The 21382-nt window shown below is 37.9% G+C and overlaps 2 protein-coding genes across 3 annotated transcripts in view; both read left to right on the top strand.

Annotated features, from left to right (window-relative positions):
- Nucleotides 1-104: 104 nt before the first annotated feature.
- Nucleotides 105-4601, top strand: laynb (layilin b). Of its 2 annotated transcripts, none has more exons than XM_043259430.1 (7): nucleotides 105-335; nucleotides 796-1081; nucleotides 1728-1885; nucleotides 2027-2074; nucleotides 3263-3349; nucleotides 3435-3537; nucleotides 3624-4601. In XM_043259430.1, exons 1-7 carry the CDS (start codon nucleotides 260-262, stop codon nucleotides 3928-3930), a joined length of 1065 nt encoding a protein of 354 aa, XP_043115365.1. In that variant the 5' UTR covers nucleotides 105-259; the 3' UTR covers nucleotides 3931-4601. The 2 variants fall into 2 exon arrangements, with proteins under 2 accessions (XP_043115365.1, XP_043115364.1); XM_043259429.1 differs by having other exon boundaries at nucleotides 3423-3537.
- A 1624-nt stretch (nucleotides 4602-6225) lies between these two features.
- The window catches only part of sik2b (salt-inducible kinase 2b), a 33002-nt gene continuing 17845 nt past the window's right edge, over nucleotides 6226-21382 (top strand). The window contains exons 1-4 of the mRNA XM_043258164.1: nucleotides 6226-6657; nucleotides 9461-9577; nucleotides 12460-12523; nucleotides 17246-17407. Of these exons, the coding sequence (XP_043114099.1) occupies nucleotides 6520-6657; nucleotides 9461-9577; nucleotides 12460-12523; nucleotides 17246-17407 (481 nt within the window). The 5' untranslated portion in view covers nucleotides 6226-6519. The remainder of the gene's footprint in view (nucleotides 6658-9460; nucleotides 9578-12459; nucleotides 12524-17245; nucleotides 17408-21382) is intronic.

The following is a 21382-nucleotide window of genomic DNA, read 5'->3' as shown; positions in this document are numbered from 1 at the left end:
GCATAGCGAGCGAGCACACAAGCATACACTGTAGGAAAAAAAAGTGTTTCGGGACACTTTTAAAATTCAGACGTAATGAGTGGGAGAGCAAAGAGCAGCTACAGCAGTTAGTGCTAGCAGGCGCTTTCACTCGGAGACGCTTTTCTGGAGCCGGGGAGAAAACTTGCCTTCGTTTGTTTCGTCTGACAGCGGGACGTTTCGCTAGGATCTGGAAACGGTCGTGTCGTGGCAATCGCACACCCACTGAAACTATGTAGAGATGGAGTTCGTGAAACTGATCGGAACTGTTTTGGCAGTTTGTTTCCATCCCTGCGGCGCGTCAAGCGCTTTCGGTGGTGAGTCTCTGCTTTTTTGTGTAAAATGTCGGTTCGTGCGCGGTGATGTTGATCTTTGCTCCGTTGGATTGTGCATGCCTCTAAAACACACCTAATAACACAGCAGTTTTTTTTTTTTACTAGTAAAGAACCATATTTAATCCGGTAACGCAACAAACGTTTAACAAGGGAGCTGTGTTTATGTACAGTGGTGTGTTTATGTACAGTTTTGGGGTTTTATATTTGGGTCACAGCTGTTTTTTTTTAGTCAGGGAGGATATGGCTGATGGCTGTCGCACACATGACTTTGCTTGAGAGCATTTTCCGCCTGACAGTTTGTGGAAGTTCTCCTGGTTTCTTCCTCTGTTTGCTCTTATATCTCCCCGAGCCAACTTTCCTATAACGGTTCTTGCGATATTTCCATAATAGCACTTTAGGTTCAACGCTGTTTGGTTTTTTTTTTTGGTGATGTGGTTTGCAGATCACAGGATATGCCGGAGAGGGACAGAGAAGCCCTGCTATAAGATAAGCTTCCAGGACATCAGGCTCAGGGCGAGCTTCGAGGCAGCCAGGCAGAAATGCTGGGAGGACGGTGGAGAGCTGCTCAGCATTGAGACTGAGAACGAGCAGCATCTGGTGGAGAAATTTGTTCAGAACCTCAGGGCTTCTGATGGACACTTCTGGATAGGGCTACGGAGAAACCCACGGTATAATGCAGACTGTTCATCGCAGTATTACTGGTTGGATTACAGTCGGGCTACGTTCAGGTAGGATGTTCACAGCGATGGCTTCCTGAAATATTCTGACAACTGATTGAATTCAAGTTCTTTCGTTTCCTCATCCTCGAGTCATTCCTGTGATGACTTTTTTTCACAAAAAAAGCCACAAACAGTTCATCAAAGTAGTCTGCGTACCAGCGTTGTTGCTGTTGTTGAATGTCATACTAACCAAAAATAGTTTTTAACAACTGAAATTATACTGGAATAAAATAAAATATAGAAATGCTTTTACAAAAATGACAAAAGTTACTTAATCACTTAAAATGAAAAAATATAAGCAATTAAAAAAAAATAAAAAATTATTCTCTTAATAAAGAGTTATATTAATCAATCTGAATCATGATGGTGCGTTAATAATGAGAGATTTTTCATTTTTAGGGATCTGTTCTTTTAGTAAAAAAAAACTAAATATCAAAATGTGAATGTTTATCATTAATATGTGTATATCACAACATAATTACTAAAACCGAAACTAAAATGAAAATTGACAGTGTAAAAATAAAAGCTAATTGAAAATAAAAGTAATACTACAATATAATAATAATAGCAGGTCTTCTGATTCATGAACCTGACCGTTTTTTTTTTTTACTAAAAGCAAAATAGTAAATGTGATACGAGTGTGTTGTGTTTCCAGGAACTGGCTGGTGACAGAGCCCTCGTGTGGCCTTGATCAGTGTGTGGCGTTATTCTACAGGCCCTCATCTTCTGCTGGACAGAAGGATCACAACCTGTTCAAGTGGGCTGACTACAACTGCAATTCCAAGAATAATTTCATCTGCAAGTATTTGGACGGTAGGCTTTTGCTTATGTTAATCTCAGCTGTCACATTTAGATATTTAATAGGCAACAAATCTGAGACAAGTATCCTTAGTGTAAACATATTATGTAAGAGTACTTTAAATGTAAACTGTGCCGCCTCCTGTATGTGTTTAGAGAAGCATCCTGTCCCCACTCCAGCAGGAAATATCACCACACTCACAGGTAAACACATGCTTAAGCTTCATCGAGTGAATTTGACACTTTTTTTCCCCTGACACAATAATAGTTCTAATGATCTTCTGTTTTGCTTATTAATATATAAAGTATATTAATATGAGATGAATTATTGTGAGATATTAGTATTTTTATAGTATTACAGATTAAACACAATTGTAGCCCACATAACTTGTTTTATTATTCACGAGTGCTATTTATCATTAACTAATACTATTTAAAATCTTTTTCAGCAATTGAAATAAAGATTAAAATAATATCGATATTAGATGAAAATATAAAAAAAAGAGAAATGTGCCTCTTTGAAATTAGATAAATAAGTACTAAAATTACTAAGAATAAAACTAATGCAAAGCTAAAGGTTGAAAAAACCTTTATTATATTAATATTATATTATAATAATCTGTAGACAAAAGCATAAAATAAAAAAACTGCTTAAGAATACTGATACATAATATAATAGTATATAAATAAATACTAAAAGATGATGGTCACAGTAGGAGTAATTTATTTATAGCTTTTTTCCAATAGCCCAAAAAATTTTTTTAGATTCATTACATGTAAAGCAAAAAAAGTTTTTTTGTTTTAATTTTGATGATTAGAGCTCACAGCTCATAAAAGTCAACATCCAGTATCTCAAAATATTAGAATATTTATATATAGTGCCTCTCCAGTTTTCATCTAGACTCTAGACGTTGATTTCCAAATAAAATGCATATGTACCTGTACTATTATAATAACAACAGATTATGCATAATTACCCTGCGTCAAACCCTTATCATTACCCAAACAATATAGTAAGTACATGTAGTTAATTAATATTACCCAGTTCTTATCATATATAGTTACACCGTAACAAAAACACCTTCAAATAAAGTGTGACCAAATCATTTAGTCTCCCGTTCATTTTAATTACACGGAAAAATGTTTTGCATAAATTCTTAGGGGCTCCAAGTAAGGAAGAAAATTATATAGGTTTATGTGGGACAGATAATAATTTTTGGGTGCAATTTATTAGTTTAAAAAGACTAATAATGCTTATGATGACCTCTAGTGGCGGAAAATGAATTACACTTTTGCTGACAGTAGTCAAGTTCAAAACTCATAACAGGCCAATCATCAAGGCCAAACACCATAAATGCTTATTAATCATTCATCATTGATTCTTGCTTTTAGGTAGGGATGACCTGAGTCTGGTGCCGAAGCAGCCGTCTATTACAGTGGACAATGACAGGATAAAAACCGAACTCTCAGAGTCAACAGGTATTTATTTTTTTTAGAAAGAATGGTCAATTGAATATGGGCTGGATGAACAACATTATGGACTTTGTCTTAGTTTCGGTTTCAGACGATGCTAATATTTACTACATCCTCCTCGCCACTCTGCCTGTAATGCTGCTGTTGATACTGGTGGTGTCGGGGGTGTTCTGCTTCAGAGTCATGTCGAGGAGGTGCGTTTTTCTTAGTTGCTTATTCATTATGAACTATTTGTCTGTCAGCCTGCCATGTGATACTCTCTCGGATCTCGTCTTTGCAGGAGAAAAGAACAGAATGAAATCTATGCCGTGCCGGGACAGTGGGTGCGTCCGGCGTCTCCAAACAGTCAGAACGATTATAAACACACAGACAAATTCAACCGGTCTGGAGCTCACCTGGAGTACATGAGCTCCGAAATCAACAGAACATTCATTGTGACGTCCACGAGCGGTCAGTTCGAGGACTACGAGAACGTCCCGAGCCGCCCCGCGCAGTGCGGTTTTGTCACCAATGACATCTACGAGACCTGCCGGAGCTCCTCGGCGGCGGAGGCCGGATGGGTGGACAATGACATCTATGGATACTAAAACACTACACCAACTGGTAAATACAGGGGTGTGCAGATTCCCATCACTGACCGCGCAGAGAAGCATAAAGGTGTCATCAGCTTGTGGGAGCTTCCTGCGCGGAAGCTGGCGTCCTGGAAAGGGACCTTCCATTTGGAAACTCACAAAACGGTGCGCTGACCTCTCGGCCCATCTCAACAACATCCTTCTGTGTCTCTGAGAATGGAAGGATACCTGCTGGTTTTTAAAGACTGGCTAGTTGCTTTGTAAGCTCTTTTGTGTAAAAAACAGAGTTGAAGCATTTGTGCGTATGGAAACATATTGTAAAATATTGAATGTATTTCGCTTTTGGGTATCGAATTACGAGCAGAACGATAAATAATGTTTTGCTGTGTTTGGATTGTAAGTCATATGTTGTCTTAATAATAATAATAATAATCCTTGTCGAGTTATTCAGACTTGTATACAGAACAGCTTTTAATGGATATGTTTGTGTTTAATCAAAGTGTTCCCAAACTCCAGGAAAATCAGGCCTGGAAAGGAAGAATGTATACGTTCTAATAAACATACGTCTTTCTAGATGGTAAGAACTTGACTGCAAAAATCTTGTAAATGTCCTGACGTTGACGCAATGTGACTCTAACAAATGATTTAATAGTATTTGATAAGGAATAAAAGTTTTTGAAATCTCATTCAGTGGCTTTTGTCATACTGAGAACACACATCTACCTTTTTTAGTTTAGTTCCAGACCGGACTGCAGTGCAGCACGAGACCGTCAGGTGGCGCTATATGATCATGTAAAACTGAAATACGTGCAGCTTCGAGGACATATTTGTTGCACTTATGTCATGGAGGTGTTTAAATTACATTTTCCAATACAAATCACGCACTGTCCGTAATGCGTTTCTACGCTTACATAGTCTTCATAGAAATAATGTGTTTATTAAACTGTTGTGAGCCGTTGGAGTGCTGCACCAAACCGCTCTGGCGCAGTTCTTCAAACGCAAAATTATTTACTAAAATTCTGCTTTATATGATCGCGATTATGTAAGTCAGAAAATATGCGCCGGCGCCTGCTTTGAAGTCTACAGGGTTAGGTTGCAGACACTTGACTTAGTGCCCTAGATGTCAAAATGTGATTTCTTCAAGCAGGGGGTTTCATGCTGGGGTCCAGGGACCTCCAGGAGGCCACAACAGGGTCTGTGGAAATGTACAAAAAAAAAAAAAAAGTACATTTAATACATTATATGTCAATATATTTATATAAAGATATTTATTTATTCACCTACATTTTTCACAGTTCATTCGCTGTTGTTTAGAAAATGGTAAAAATATAGTTGTCTGTCAATACAAATTCATCTTGATAATGCCATACTTCTGTTAGGCTGTCTCACAAATGGCTGTGAGGTGTTAAATTTAAGTACACAGTTAGATAACGCCCATTTAGGCCAACTAATTACCAAACAATGGTGAATTTTGGCCAGTCTGTGGTGTAAAAAGGTCACACTAGCGATTGAAGAAACCGTGTCAGATCAATGTGTCTGAATAATTTGTGGTCATTGTATTAAGGCACTGTTTCACAGACAGGCCTTTAACCTAGTCCTAGACACATGTGAATGTGAATTTGAGCAGTTTCAACTGAAGGAAATTTGCACTGAATGATCTTAAAACATGTAGGTGCCTTTGTTTTGTCATTAGACGAACACGAGCAATGCTTTTGAGGCGTCTTTATAAAAAATACTTAAATGCACTAATTGAACTATGGCCTAGTTTAGGGCCTAAGTGTATTGCACTATTAAAAATATCCAAAATGCATTCATTTTCGGTTTAACTGTATATGAATGCATTTACAGCACCGTAATAATAATCAGGAAATGGTACAAAAAATTGTATCAAACAAAAACGATACAAAAAATAACAGTATAAATGAGGTCTTTACGCAGAAAAGCAAACGTGCACGACGACGTTCCCTTGTATGAGGACATTTGCAGGGTCGGCGGAATATAAAAGATTGAAACCCCCAAGAACCTCGACTTGCTTTTAAGAGACGATGAAGCCGGAAAAAGCCAGCGTACCGCCTTCAAACAGAGAGCGCGTCGCCGTCGGCTCTCATTCCTCGACTGAAGTACGCGAGAGACTTTATCAAAGTTGCTGGCGGCGGGCTTTCACAGCCAGCGCTCGAGCAAACACAGCGACGCTCCGGCCGCTGACGTAAGAGGTGGGTCCGGTCGCCTTGGAAACGAATTGGCACCGGAGTGTGGAAGCGCTTCGAAGCCCCGCCCCTCGTACAAATACCCCCATAGGCTCTGACGTCAATGCACGTCAACCAGAGAACATGATGCCTCCTGCAAGTCAACTCGTGTACTCTCGCAAACACAGCTGAAATATTAGAGCTCTATTGTATCGAAGGAGGTGGCGTGACACGCCGCCGCGCTCCCGAACGCTCCCCCCTGCTTCTTCTGCCGAGACCGGAGCGGACCGTCAGCGAGCGCCCTTGGCCGGCACGCTGGCATTTCTACACGTTTTAGCCTCTGCCGACCTCGTTATCTTGAGGCTCAAGTGGCAGGTCTCTATCTTCTCGCCCCAAACCATAGCGCTTCACTAACAGCATGGTCATGGCTGACTGTCACCAAAAGCCAGCGCTCAGGGGTCCCGTCCGAGTGGGCTTCTACGATATCGAGCGGACTCTCGGGAAGGGGAATTTCGCTGTTGTAAAACTGGCAAGACATCGCATAACCAAGACAGAGGTGAGTTGGGAATATATTTGCACCGCACAAGTTTTACAGTTTTGTTCACGCTGGCTCGGTTGCATCACGATGTTGTTGATACTAGTTACGCGAGAACTTAGTATCTTTGGATAACAAACAACCTGTTTGTCTGAAGCGGTGTCACTTTTTTTTTTAAGGAGCCACCTGGGTTTGATTCGATTTAGGAACGTGTCGAATCGTGGCTGATTTTGTGATTCGAATTATTTTTATATTGTCAAAATGCAAAATGTTTCATTGAAATATGTTTTTTTTTAATTGGAAAATTAAAGCTGATATTCCAATATATGAAATATTAATGACATTTAAAAAAAAAAAAAAAACGAGAATTAGTTTGTAATATCAGAGGCATTTTTGTTGCTTCAGTTGTATTTTTTTTGTTAATGGTCTGAACTAAATAGTTTTTGTTTACATTAATTTTGAAAACAAAAAGTTATTTAAATTACTATCAGTGTTTTTATTATAAAATACAATCAACATCAGATGCATATGATATGTGTTAAAAACTAAAAACAAAATAAGGATACATTTTTAATATTACCGGGGCATTTTGGTCACTTTCAGTTGCATTTTATTTCTGTTCAGACCCTTGTCCGAAGTACGTTCTCTACAATTAGCTGAAGCCTCAGTGCAGCTTTGCATGCACTGATAAACGCACATCCAGCAGACTAACGCCTCAATGGAAATATGCAGAGTATTCCAAACGTGCAGGGTGTCCAAAACTAGTTGTCAAAGAAAGACAAAGGCTGAGTACAATGGCAAGAAATTATGCTGGTTTGGTGCCCTTTAAATGTGGGCCATGCTGTTGTGCGTTTTGTGCAGTAGTTGCATAAGCACAGGGTGATTTTGTGATAATGGATGTCGTCTCATCACAAAACCTGAGCTGATGATTGTCTCGCATTCCTCGCAAAGAAACCCTGCCGAGTACCGATTGCACGACACAAGGTTACCGCGGTCACAGAAAATGTCATAAATTATTAAAAAAAATATAGTTGTGCTCGGCTCTAAAATGTTTGCGCTTGGTGAGTGTGGTCCGCATTTAATGATTTCTAAAAATCCGAGGTATTGACCTTGGTGACGTTGTGTGTTGCTTTGCAGTAAAGTTTCAGTGTAGGGTGTTTAAAATAGTAGGTGCGAGCTGTAATTTACGCTTAGTCAGAGTGCTTCTGCATTTAACACTGTGTGCAGATGTAGAGTTTAACATTAGAGCACTGTCTGGAATTATGATATTTAACCGGATTGTGTTGTACACTGTTGATGCACCTCTGCAATGGCTGCCTCCAGGCAGCTTTATTTCTGTGGGGAACGACACATCCTCCCATCGGTCTCCTGTGTTTTGTGATTTCTCTGTTGTTCCTCGGAGCTGTCTTCAGAATACACCAGCTTTGGTAGCATGTGTCTTGCGCTTTGTGTATCGCCTTCATTGTTCGTGGGTTTTAATGGACAGTTGGATCACTGTTACTGCCAGTGAGAATGACTAACCGCATTCGCACGTGACAGCTGATTCATAGTGATGTGCTCTAACGTTTTCAGTCAGTTACCGTTATGCTTTCCAGGGGTCAAGAACAAGACTGACCTGGGATCAGTGTGAGACAGATTCAGGCCGATACACAGGGCTGTCACTTGTCAAGCACATTGTTATTTTTGCGATAATTATGCAAATGTTTTTATGCATTCTGGAGTTATCATCTTTATTTGTTAAATATTGTTTTTGCAAAGTCTATTGATTTTGATGTTACCTAGATGCTGTTGAAATTGTGAAACAATAATGAATTTATTATATATATATATATATATATATATATATATATATATATATATATATATATATATATATATATATATATATATATATATTAGATATTAGATATAGATATTATATAATGTATGTGTGTGTTTGTGTGTGATTTTTATTTATTTTTTTGTATATATTTTAATTTATAGAAAAATATATATATAATTAGTTCTTTTTTCCCTATTACATTATGTGACTTTTCTGCTAGGCTGCATTTTTGCTATCCATACCAATGTTTTTACTGGGCCTGCCAGTTGATTTTTCAGAACATTATTATTAATGTTTTTTTAATGCAGCAGTGTTGGAAAAATATATAAATTGTGGCAGGGCTGGTGAAAATGTTGGCAGGCAGAGTAAAAATCCAAATCCAAAAAAAATGTTTTTGTTGATCCTTACTTTGGCATTTTTGTAGTTTAATGTACATCAAGATTGACTGATATTTTTTTCAGGATATTTAATTTTTGATAACTTTTTATTTTATTATAATTAGAAATTTCCTCATACTGACAGTAAGAAGTAAGCTGAAGCACCAAAGTGTTGTGAATCTTCATAACAAATGTTTTGTATGACTGTAATGATACTGAACACAGGTCAAAGATTTAACTGTGGAATATGTTCTGTTTTTTCTGCTTCTGTGTACTTACCTGAAGATTGTTATTATACAGTCAAAAGGGGGATTAAGGTATGAGTGGTTATGAAATGGTAAATTACTCCTGTTCTTCTCCCATTTGTCTGGCAAATGATGAAAAGCCTGTGGGAAAATGATAAGATAATTCGGATCATTAGCCTACTTCAGTAGTTAAGCCGTTAACCAGACGCTCAGGTGCGTATTAGCTCATGTGTATTTTGCCTTTGATCCGCGCTGGGGCTTGTGAAGACTGGATCGACTTGCACTGCAGACAGCAACAAGACTAATGAATTTCACCGAGTAACTCGAGGCATTAGGCTCTGTGCCAATGAAAGTGTGTCTCTGTGCCCTTCGTTCAACAGGTGGCTATAAAGATCATCGACAAGACCCAGCTGGATGCTGTGAACCTAGAGAAGATCTACCGTGAAGTACAGATCATGAAAATGCTGGACCATCCACACATCATTAAACTGTACCAGGTAATGACTGCCTGAATATGATCAATTGCGTGTGGTTTTTCTCGTTTTAAAGTTGATTTGGATAAAAGCGTTTGCTAAATGTAAAAAAAAAAAAAAAAATTTTTAGAGGGATGTACCGGTGTGCAATTTCTGGGCTGAGAACTTAGAGCCTACATCTTGTTGTGGCTGGTACAATAACTGATTTTAAGTTTTAGCTAATTAATAAATAATGTAGATTTTTGTTTAGTTTTTTTTTATCTTACAATTTAGACTTTGCATTGCATACAGTTGATGTTGATGTTGACTTTTTACCACGGTCAGTTAGCAAAGTGTAGCAACCGTTTTCTAAACAATTTCAAAGTTGTTTTAACTGACACTTGAGGCTAAAATGCAGGAATTGTTTGTAAATGTCGGAGACACCCATTCTCCAAATACCCACATTTGCCGTCTTTACACTTGACTATTTATATGACGTATTTCCTGTATTTGGGCCAAGTGTTGAATTGAGGATAAAGACCACAAGCGTGTGAAAAACGTTTTATTATCTGATGGGACACACTTACAGTGTTGTAAAAATGCAAGTGCTTACACAGCTTCATTTTTTATTTCAATTCTTGACATTTTAAAATCAACTTCTAAATGTCTGTATCCTTCAACTTTTAGTTAATAATATCTAATTATTATATTAATATTTAACTTACAGGTTTTGGTTGCCTCTCGTGAAATCTCAACAAAGATCTCATGATTATTTACAAAACATGATGCATGATTAGATACACTAGTGTTCCTGAATAGTGATCAAGATGTGGGTTTAATCTGCATTAAGGGCACTTAATTGCACACATTGTGATACACCATAAAGACCATTTGGTCATCAAGCCAAAGTTAACCGCCAACTACTTTTCACCATAAACACGTTAAAGTTGTCCAGCTTGAAAAAAAACCATTTTTTAAAAACTAGAGATCAGTCACACTTTGGAGTCGAAGTCACACAAACACTTAGAAGATGAGATAACTTCTCCCCCAGTGTGACTTCACTGCAGCATTATGTAAGACTTTAGGTCACTTTGGTTTTTGGGAATGGGAATAGCGCTTCCTTATTATACAACGTAGCGGCACCCGTCCAAGCCCTTGCCGTGTAATCATAGTGTATCATTATTTCCAACGGTTACTCCATTCAAACGGCATGGGTCAATTAGTCATTTCCTTTCAGGCCTCATAAACAGAGGGCAGCTCTGCAGGCCCTGCCATCTCATCTCTAACCCCCGGTTTCCCTCTGCCCCATCTGCCACGGCTCAGGGTCCTAACAACAAGCAGCTGCTCCGCACACGCACCCTCATGCACACGTAATGCAGCAGCAAACGGTCCATAATACTGTGTGGCATTACATGTCAGCTTTTTTCTTTGGTCATACCAGATGGGATCACATGCTCATATGCAGCTCAAATGCATTTCAAGCTCGCTACAGTCATAATCAAATTCTTTGCATTCTTAACACGAATACATTCATGTAAAAAACACTATGTAAAATAATATTAAAGCATGTATAAATACTCTGCGTGTATCTCTTATCTGACAAAAATCTCACTGGATTATTACAATTAATAGCAGAATTAATGTTTGGAACGTAAACCGATATTTCCTAATAACACACTAAAGCAAAAGATAGAAATAACATTTTAGCTGGTTCTAATAATCTTTTGCTAGCACTGTACATAAAATCATGCATACACATATACTTGTAATGCATTACACGTTCCCCATTACATAATACGTTCCTTAAAAACAACAAAAAAAACAAGCTCACTTAGTCTAGGTAAGAAAAAGTAACACAGTTTAATTACTTTTTATGAATATTTTAATGCATTACTTTTAAAAGTAACAATACAGACACACACACACAAACTTTAAACACCTTTTATTCTACATAAAATGTTTAATTCAGTGTCACTTGTTACTTGTGTACAAATGTTACATTTTGTGTTTTTTTTTTTTTGTTTTTTTAAGGAAAGTTACTATCAATTTTCTACACTAAATTATTAGCAGTAGCAATAGGCATATTATGTCATTTGTAATTGATTGATAGTTCCACTTCGTTGACAGTTATCTTTGGCAACAGTGTGACCCATCCCTTGGTGTTATGTGACTAACCACTGCTGGTGTGTCACGTAACAGACAGCCAACTAGCGTAGTATCAACTATTCACATGAGATAATTTGAGTTATTTCCAGTTATTTGCTTATTCGGCAGCTGATGGGAATAAGAAGTGCTTTGTGATCATTGTGTTCTGAACAGCTCTGAGATCACAGCTTCCATCAAAACATGTTTCTGGAAAGGAGAATTAGTTTAGGAGTTGATTCATATTCTGGCCTGGTTGCTGATTTTATTAGTCAACTCTGTAATGCCTTTAAATGGCCAGAGCGGGAAAAACTCATACAAGTTGAGCCCAGATAAGGGCGATTTCCACAAAAGCCTCTCTGTACAGACGAGGCCAACGTATCAGTTAAACTAACTGACTGTGTAAATGGCCGACAGTAGTGTTTATGTGGGTCTCCGTGAATGTTTCTGAATTATAACATGCCGCTTCTCCTACTACATTTAGGTCTATTCATCTTTTTGTTTTCTTTGGCTAATTCTGGAGTCCTCCCACACATTGCTGGCTCTGACACTGCACTGTGAATCGAGCCTATGAGTAAACCAGCATCCCACTCTGATTCATGCGTTTCTTTATAATACTGTGGACTCAATGGGATGCTTCAGATTTCAGATGATTGTAGCAGTCATTTTATCACTCAACCCACTTTTTGCACTTGCTTTGTTGTTCATGTGTATTTTGGATCAGTGCACGCCAGCAAAGACAGAGGATTTTACTCGTAACATTATTTTTTTTCATCCTCACGCAGGTCATGGAGACCAAGAATATGCTGTACCTTGTGACAGAATACGCCAAGAATGGGGAAATCTTTGGTAAGTGGTACCGTTTACAGTGGTACGATGCAAAATGCGGTACTTGATAGAAAATATAGCACATAATGAATAGTTTTTATTGTACTAGCTTTCAACCAATAATACTTGCAGGGCCTAAATATTTATGCTTCTGTACATTATTGGATAAACGTTTTTTGATGGGGTTTTTTTGGCATACATAGTCATACTTTTTTTTCTTTTTTAGTAAAAAGCTGACTACCATATTTGGATGTTCTCGCTATTTTTGTTAATTCACAAAGATATGATGCTAATGCTGTGTGGCAGCCAGATCTACCTCTGAACAATTTCACTGCGTTTATCCTGATTTCACATCACTGACATGGAGAAAGTGTGTATTCAACTAACATCTTGGTTTCAGATGATAGTAACAAAGGTCAGGCTGAAATTAGCTCAGGCGAGACAAACACAGTCTGTGTGAATAACCATCATAGTCACAAGCAACAAATGTGTCACCGATGATGATCATATTCTGACAGCTCAGCTGTCTGTCTTTCCTCTGCTTTGGAGTTCTGTTCTGTCTGACACACAAGCTTGAAGCTAAGAGCAAAACTGAAGGTCAAAGGAAATTAAGGGAATAGTTCATGCAAAAAATGTATTCTGTCAGCATTGACTTATTGTCTTCTGTTGAGTACAAAGGGAACATTTTTAATAAAGTACCAGTACCGGTCACCTGTCAGAGAGAATAGGGACTGAACCTTTAAAGGGACAGTCCACTAATTACTCGCCCTCATGTCATTCCAAGACGTTTGTTCATCTTCAGCACACAAATTAAGATATTTTTGATGAAACCAAAAATTATAGACGGCAGCGCAGCTGAAAAGTTAAGGCTAAGAAAGCTAGTTAAGACATTATTAAAATATTTCACCAGTGGTTCAAATGTAATGTTACGAAGCTATGAGAATACTTTTTGTCAACAAAGAAAACAAAAATTATGACTTCAACGATTTATTCTCCCCCGGATCAATCTTTCTAGGCCATAAACATTTCATTTGTGTTGCTGTCTATGCGTGGGCCAAAACATATTTCTCATATTTCTCTCATAATAGATTTTTTTCCCCCATTGTAGCTATTCAGTTGTATTAGAGGATATGGAGAAAAAAAAACGATTCTGGTGGGATTTTCAAACAGAGAAAAGTTATAAAGGTTTGAAACAACATCGACTTTAAGAAAGAATTTTCACGTTTAGGTGAACTATCCCTTTAAAAATCACTTGTCGGGGATTCTTGGAGGGGAAAGTGGTGTAAAAGTAGACTAGATCACTTCCAGTGACTGATCTCTTTGACTTTGTAGCAGCTGCTGCTGTGCACCACCTGTGAAAACTCACATAATCATCACACATTATTCTTACATAACACTGTGTCTGTTTCACAGTACACGGCAATGTGATATTGTGCTACCAAGAAATTGTTCCTGCCCCGAGGAGTAATTTTTTTTTTTTTTTGAAATGTGCGTTTAGAATTTAATGCGTTTAAGGGAAATTCTGTAATACGAAACCTACACATAGAGTAGCCCTGCCCACAGTGAAATACAACTGGTCCAAAACTGTATTGGCTTTAATTGGCTATTGTTGTTCTGCACTGTGTAACATTATGGCTTTCATTGCGGATGAATAAATTACTTAACACTGTTTTGTTTTTTCGGCTGTATTTGTTGTTTATGTAAACGTATATTAGTCAAGCATATTCTGTTTGGCCTGCCAACAATTAGCACGCTCATACTGGTAAAGTGGTTTATTGCCAGACAATAAAACAGACATTTAGCGTGATTCTTTTACAATCTCGCGGTTGCGGTGTACTTTGTGTAGACACCATGACCCCGGTGTTGGATGTGACAACAGCCTCTCTGTTTTGAAAGAGATATAAAGAGAGATGTCGTGGCTGGGGCAAACCAAATTACTTGTTCCCGCGCAAGTGTGCTACAGGGTGAGATAACAGCCAAATGCTCCATGGAGACTAGAAATCAGGCTGCTGGGGTCAAACAAATAAAAAAAAAAAAAAAAAAATAAAATTATCTTACCAACATGGCATAACAAATGCGTACGTGAGTTTTTGTCGAGATTACCCCATAATTACTGACTTGTAGTACGGAGAGGCCATGCTGTCCAGCTATTGTGATTTTCTGTTGCACAATGTGATTTTGCAACTTATTTACAGCATGTGCCATCACTATCAAGAGTAAAAGTCTCCAGTCAATCACAAATGATGAAAGATGCATGTTAAAACCATTAAGACCAAAACGGTTTGCTTGCATCACACTGAATCTTAGCTATCCTAACGTAACACATGCACTCACTTCCATCAGATAATCTTCACAAGGAGAAAAGAGAGAGAAGACCGAGCTAGAGCAGCATTTGGTGCTGTGAAGTGCTGGGTTCGGTCCCCCGTGGTGGAGCTTAGCAGCCCAGAAGCCCACCACGAGAGCCTGTCTGCTCCACCAGCACCGCAGAGCAGAGCCGAAGCATTAGAGGGACCTGGTAACTGGGTCAACTTCGAATAAGTAGGAGCTGCAGAACGCACAGGCAAAGCAGGAGAGAGAGAGGGAAAGCTAAGGGACATTGATTTGAATTTTGGAAGTGGAGGGAAGAAATGTAGGCCATGCATATTTTAGAAAATCCAGAGCTGGAGAAAAGGTTCTTTTTGAACATGTCAGCTGATCAGTCTTGACACCCGTGTCTGCCCTCAGTCTCTTGATCCCTGCCTTTTACCCTCAGGCTCTATTTCTAGTCTGTCAATTTTAGGTTTGAGCGTTAGTAATGGTAGTATAGGAGATCTCATAATTCCTATGTAGACTGTGTATCACTCATGTGTTTAAAGACCAGAATGTATTCTGTATGTCAGAAATGGTTTTGTTTATTTGTTTTATGTGTGCAAGAAATCCACAATTTATTTGCTAGTACCATGGGGTTTTTTTGTTTGTTTTTTTTTCTTTGCACTTTTTTGCACATTTACTAAATGCAGAAAGACTTATAAAATGTAACATTTAATAACATAGGAATATAATATAATAATTATTATTATAAAAATGTGATTTTACGTATTATATTTGCGTGAAATAAAGTTGATGGATCACTTCAAATACCATGAATTTTTTTGCACATGACAACACTGCTACAAGGTTCAGCTAGTTCATGCTTTAAAACCGAAGCCCTGCAGTAAAATGCACCTCGCTGAGAAGAGGAAATGCTCTTTCTCCTCTCGCGTGCCTCTTTGAGGCAGTTAGTCAGTCCATGCGACTGTGGTGCGACTGCCGCTCTCGCTTGTAAGGGTCAGTTGAGAGCAACTCTGTTGTACTACTTATAAAGTAGAAGCAACTTTTATTAGGTCAGCAGGCCCTCTTAGGCTCTTTGAGGTGTATCTTGTTATGCATGGCAAAGAGAAGAAAAAAACATGTATAACAAGTCAGAGGCCTGATGTACCTGGTATACTGCTGACTGCAGAATGATATGTTGTTCCGTGGGCCAAAGTCCACAGTCTGTGATTTAGTGAGGGTGATTATAGCCAGTTGAGTGGTATAAAGCAGAGTGTATGAACATCTTATCTCAAAGAAGATTCCTGCTAGCCATTTGACACAAATCTGAGACATTCTTATGTCAGGTGTGTTTTTTGATTAGCAGCATAGTCCTAAAAAGGTTCAAATGGAGCACAATTTCAGAATGTTACATCTGGTGTCTAATTGGTAATTGGTTAGCTCAATGAATTGGCATTATTGTTAAATTATTGTTCGTGTGTATGTATATAAAAATTGTATTACATTTTTCCTTTTTCATTTATTTTCTATAGAATTTTGCTGTCGCTACACAGTTTTGTTGGCAAAATGAATAATTTCCATTGGAATTTGCTTGATTGGAAATTCTGTGTGAGCGCTTAAAACTCATTTATTGTTAGTTCATGTTAACAAATCATTACCTAATATTAACAAACACAACTAATGTGTTTAATAATACATTAGTAAATGCTGAAATTAGCATAAATTATTAAATGCCGTAGAAGTATTGTTCATTGTTAGTTTGTTTCAACTAATGTTGCTAACTAATGAACCTTATTGTAAAGTGTTACCAAAGTGACTTCTGTCTGAGCTGCGCTTCATGTATTTCTAAATTATTGACTATCAACAATGGCTTTACTGCATGTAAAAATTTCTCTGAAGCTACGCTAATGGGACTACACCTTAAGGCTAGGTTATCCAAGGTCACAAATTTCTCTGTTTTTGAAAATTGATTTGAAAAACAGCTTATGTAGAGAACGACGGCTTACACACACTGCCATGTACCCACAGTCACCACAGTGCCAGCCCACCTCAATGTAATCCCAAGGCGAGTATGGAATGGAATGTGTGAGGACTTTAGGTTTGGCTACAGGCCGAGGGCCAGGGACTGACCCAGTACTCTAGGGTGTGGTGACCACATGATTACACCATCCAGGGGGATGTTTACCCCACTCACACACCACAGAGCCTCCTTATTGTGGCTCATCAATCTCTGCCACTAGCCACACCACACCGCCAGAGCCTTTCCCGGTACAACGTGCGGTCATGGTTTTCAACTTTTTTTTTTTTTTTAATTTCTTTCCCCTTTCTTTCTGTCAGTCCAATTTTATGACGATCCATTTTACACTATATTACCCATGCAAAATGTTTCATTGATTCACGTCTGTGCTTTGTGTGTTTGTGATGTTTAGTTAACCTCATTACATCTTTATTTAGACTACCTAGCCAAGCATGGACGGCTGAGCGAACCAGAGGCACGACGCAAGTTCTGGCAAATTCTGTCTGCAGTTGAGTACTGCCACAACCGAAACATCGTTCACCGGGACTTGAAGGCCGAGAATCTGCTGCTAGATGGACACATGAACATCAAGATTGCTGGTAATGGCTGTCACAGTTACAATATCTAAAATCATTACTAGTCTTTGGTGCGTTGGCATTGATATTGAATTGTTGCAAAATATAAAATAGCTGCTTTATATTATTTTATAAAATTGTATTATTTATACTATATTATATATACATTTACCCAACTTTATATTACATAATGTATAATTTATTAGTATAACAATTTTATTTTTATTATTTGTGTACTACAATAAATGAACAATTAAATAGTTTAATAGTTTATTTATTTTACTTATGCTTTTTATTTATGCAATTGGGTAAATGCACAAATAAAAAGCATAAATAAGATACTGTTGTTTGTGTGTTTGCTTTTATCAACACTGAAAAGGAGACTCTGGATTGTAAAGTAAAACATCAAGTTTGTAGTTTGGTGCACTATATATATACACACAACTGAGCTGGAAGTTGGTGCCAGAATGGTTTGGAATTTCCCTTGCCTTTAGAAGATTTTCACCTACATTTTTGTGATTTCGCCATAGTTAATTAAAGGGTGTGATGGGCAATTTATTAATCAAAGCAGTACCGCTCAGAACGATGACTCAGTTGGTGGAGCCATAACTTGCGTCAAGAGCACACAGGTGCTTTCTGGGCTGAGCTATATATCTAGACTAAGGTTCATTTGAGCAATCGAGAGGTTACTGACTATAAAATGAGCCAGGCTTTGAGCATCCAGCGAAAAGAGGAGCTTCCCACTCACGTGTGCACACATTCACACACAGACCAAACATTGTCATTTTCCCTGACACGTCAACCTGCTCCCTGCCCAAAACTCCACTATCATGTTAGTAGATTATGATGTTTGGCACAGCAAGGAATGCAGAAGCCAGTCACAGTGGAGTGTCCCACAAGGCTTTGTTAAAGGTCCTTTTTCTTTTAGCCCTCACACTGATTCACAGTGAGCCTTTCAGAAGATGGCTGAAGCTGGGTCACTCAAAGAAAGGTCATCAGCCTTTTATGTTCCACTTCAAACATTTATGTGCTTGCATCATGACTAGAAGAAGGCTGTGAAACTCTAATCTATAAACCATGAATGCATATTCCATATTATGTATTATAGCAAAAGGTTTCATTTTACTGTGGTTTTGTATTGTGATTACATGACATATTAAATTTTCAATGCGTGAAGCAATACACAGTATACAGTACGAATGTTTTCCCATAAATCATGTTGAATGAGCAAACCTGTGGGAGTGAGAGACTTCCTGGGGGTGGGCAATGATTGGGAAACTACATGAAAATTGTTCGGATTGGATCCCTAGAGATCTTTACACATTCAACCTCCAGCTCCAATCCAATGCACAGCGTGGTTATATATGTCCACTGCGTAAACAAATTATGAGAGCCAGAGCTATTGACCTCAATAAAAGCTTTTATTTAAAGTAACACAAAGATCAGCTCTGCCTGTAAATATGGCGTTAGCCACTGTTTTCCAAGCTGCAGGAGTTAAGCTCCAGGGCCGGATGAGATTGAGTGATTCCTGTATTGAATGTTGAGGCTCTCTCCTGCAATGTCTGCCGCTGGACTGCCTAGAGCTTTGACGTCAATTCCTCCTGCTCAGCATTCAGCTCATGAAGTGGGTCAGCGCAACTGATATGGACTCATCATACTGGCTTCTTGCATCACAGACACAATGTAAAATGGACTTAGCTGCTTTTTGCTCTCGCTTACAGTTCACATTTTCGTTTTATGAGACCCCTGTATGTCAAATTGTAGACACACTCCTAATTTCACCCTTAATTTAAGTTACTAAATCCCAAACTGAATAAATCTGTATATATAACACATACAAAATGTACAACATACACACTTTTATAATCATTTTAGAATGGAAGAGTGATATATTAATACATAATATAGACATTTAATTTATGAATATATGTACATGTATGGGTTACATGTTATTTTGTTTTGGTAGACCACTTTACGCATTCTACTAACTATAACAAGTAACTTTGTAAATAAATGTTAACATGTAAACTAATTTTCACTAATTTGCTCTACTTGTCTACTAACTATATACCTTCAAAGTTTCTGATAATCAGTTTGTTGTTTGTTGTGGACCCATCAAAATAAAGTGTTAGAAATTATGAAGCAGACAGTCTACTAATAATCTGTTGACTACTAGTTGACATGTAGTTGCAAAGTTACTTACTGTTAGTGGAATGTCTATGTGAACTATCCAAATAAAGTGTTTATACATATATATAAATTCCCCTTTTTTTTTTAAGCATGCACAGGGTTATCAACAAATACAGGCTTATAGACACCACTGTCTTTGACTTCGGGCAGTGGTGGCCTTTGTATCTAATCTCTTAGCACTTTGTAAAGCTCATCTAACCCATTGGAGTCAGAGTGAGGTGGTGATGACGGTTTCCATCTTCAGGGTTTGCACGCCATGATCCACTAATCCCTATTACAGATGCTGCTCAGTCTGTGTGCTGGCTTAGCGACCCTCTGTTCCTGCATTGGCTGCTGTCAGCATACCATGTTATACAACATTTGCCAGTAGACGTAGTGCGGTACTGTATAATGCCTAAGTAAAGGTCACATAGGATTTTAAAGTGACCTTATATAATGTAGTCTGATCTTTTGTCATAATTTACACACATACACATATATTTTCTAATCAAGGCACTATTACATGAAGAAAGGACATTCTTATTCAGGAAAGCATTTTAAAAATCTGTTGTGCAAAATTAACATTTCTCCTCTGTTTTCAATAAATGTATAAAGTGTAAAGACTATAAATTATACATTTTAAATGCTTGTATCTTAAAGAAATATTTAGGAGAACAATATTGCATATAGATGGATGACTTCAGACACAAAAACCACCAACTCAATTGTTTTTTTTTTTTTTTGGGATTTGACTTTTTTTTTGAAAAAAGTGCTGTCTGTATAAAGAATTGCTGCCTGACTGTACTTCAGGCAAAATTACACACTAATGGCAAAGTTTGTGTAGAAATTATTATTTATTTATTTTTTGGTAATGGCTTCTCAATGAGTACAGCACTAATATTAGTCATCAAAGCAGAAAGAAGTAGGCTGCAAATGCATTATTCTGAAAGCTTCAAGGATGTGTGGAGGAAATGTGTTTTTGGCTTAGGTTATTAGAGAAGCATGTTTTTGCAGTGTCTGTGCTTTCAGAGTCATGGGTAATTTAAGGTAAACTTTACACCTCTGGTTCATCAGTAAACTGATTTGCAAAGAAATTACGGTATGCAAGTAGAAGGATATTACATTTCCCAACTCTTGACATTTGATGACAAATGAGTTACAGGATCCATTATTCATTTTTTGCCACGTGTGCCAAAAGGTTGTCAATTGAGAATTTAACTGCCATAAATATGTCTCACCAGTTATACACCTGTTTTTTTGTGAATATTTTATTCATATAAGCATCTGGAATTTTAAAGTAGAGACTTCAGAAGTCAGTATAATTATTATTATTTTATTATTTTTTTTTTTTATAAGACATGAATACATACACTCACCAGCCACTTTATTAGGTACACCTTACTGGTACTGGGTTGGACCCCCTTTAGCCTTCGCCACCAACCTGAACCGTTGATACAAGGCAGGATGGATCCATGCTTTCATGTTGATGACGCCAAATTCTGACCCTACAATCAGACGAGGCAACGTTTTTCCAATCTTCTATTGTCCAATTTTGGTGAGCCTGTGCGAATTGTAGCCTCAGTTTCCTGTTCTTAGCTGACAGGAGAGTCACCCGCTGTGGTCTTCTGCTGCTGTAACCCATGTGTTGTGCGTTCAGTGATGCTCTTCTGTATACCTAAGTTGTAACGAGTGGTTATTTGAGTTACTGTTGCCTTTCTATCAGCTCAAACCAGTCTGGCCATTCTCCTCTGACTTCTGGCATCAACAAGACATTTAGTGTTCTAGAGTGTATAGAGTGTATATTTAGCATATATTCATTAAACTGATTAG

The sequence above is a fragment of the Puntigrus tetrazona genome, chromosome 15 (genome assembly GCF_018831695.1).
Source record: "Puntigrus tetrazona isolate hp1 chromosome 15, ASM1883169v1, whole genome shotgun sequence".
Taxonomy (NCBI): domain Eukaryota; kingdom Metazoa; phylum Chordata; class Actinopteri; order Cypriniformes; family Cyprinidae; genus Puntigrus; species Puntigrus tetrazona.
The sequence above is the reverse complement of the archived record's forward strand: the minus strand, read 5'-3'. Positions and strand labels throughout refer to the sequence as shown.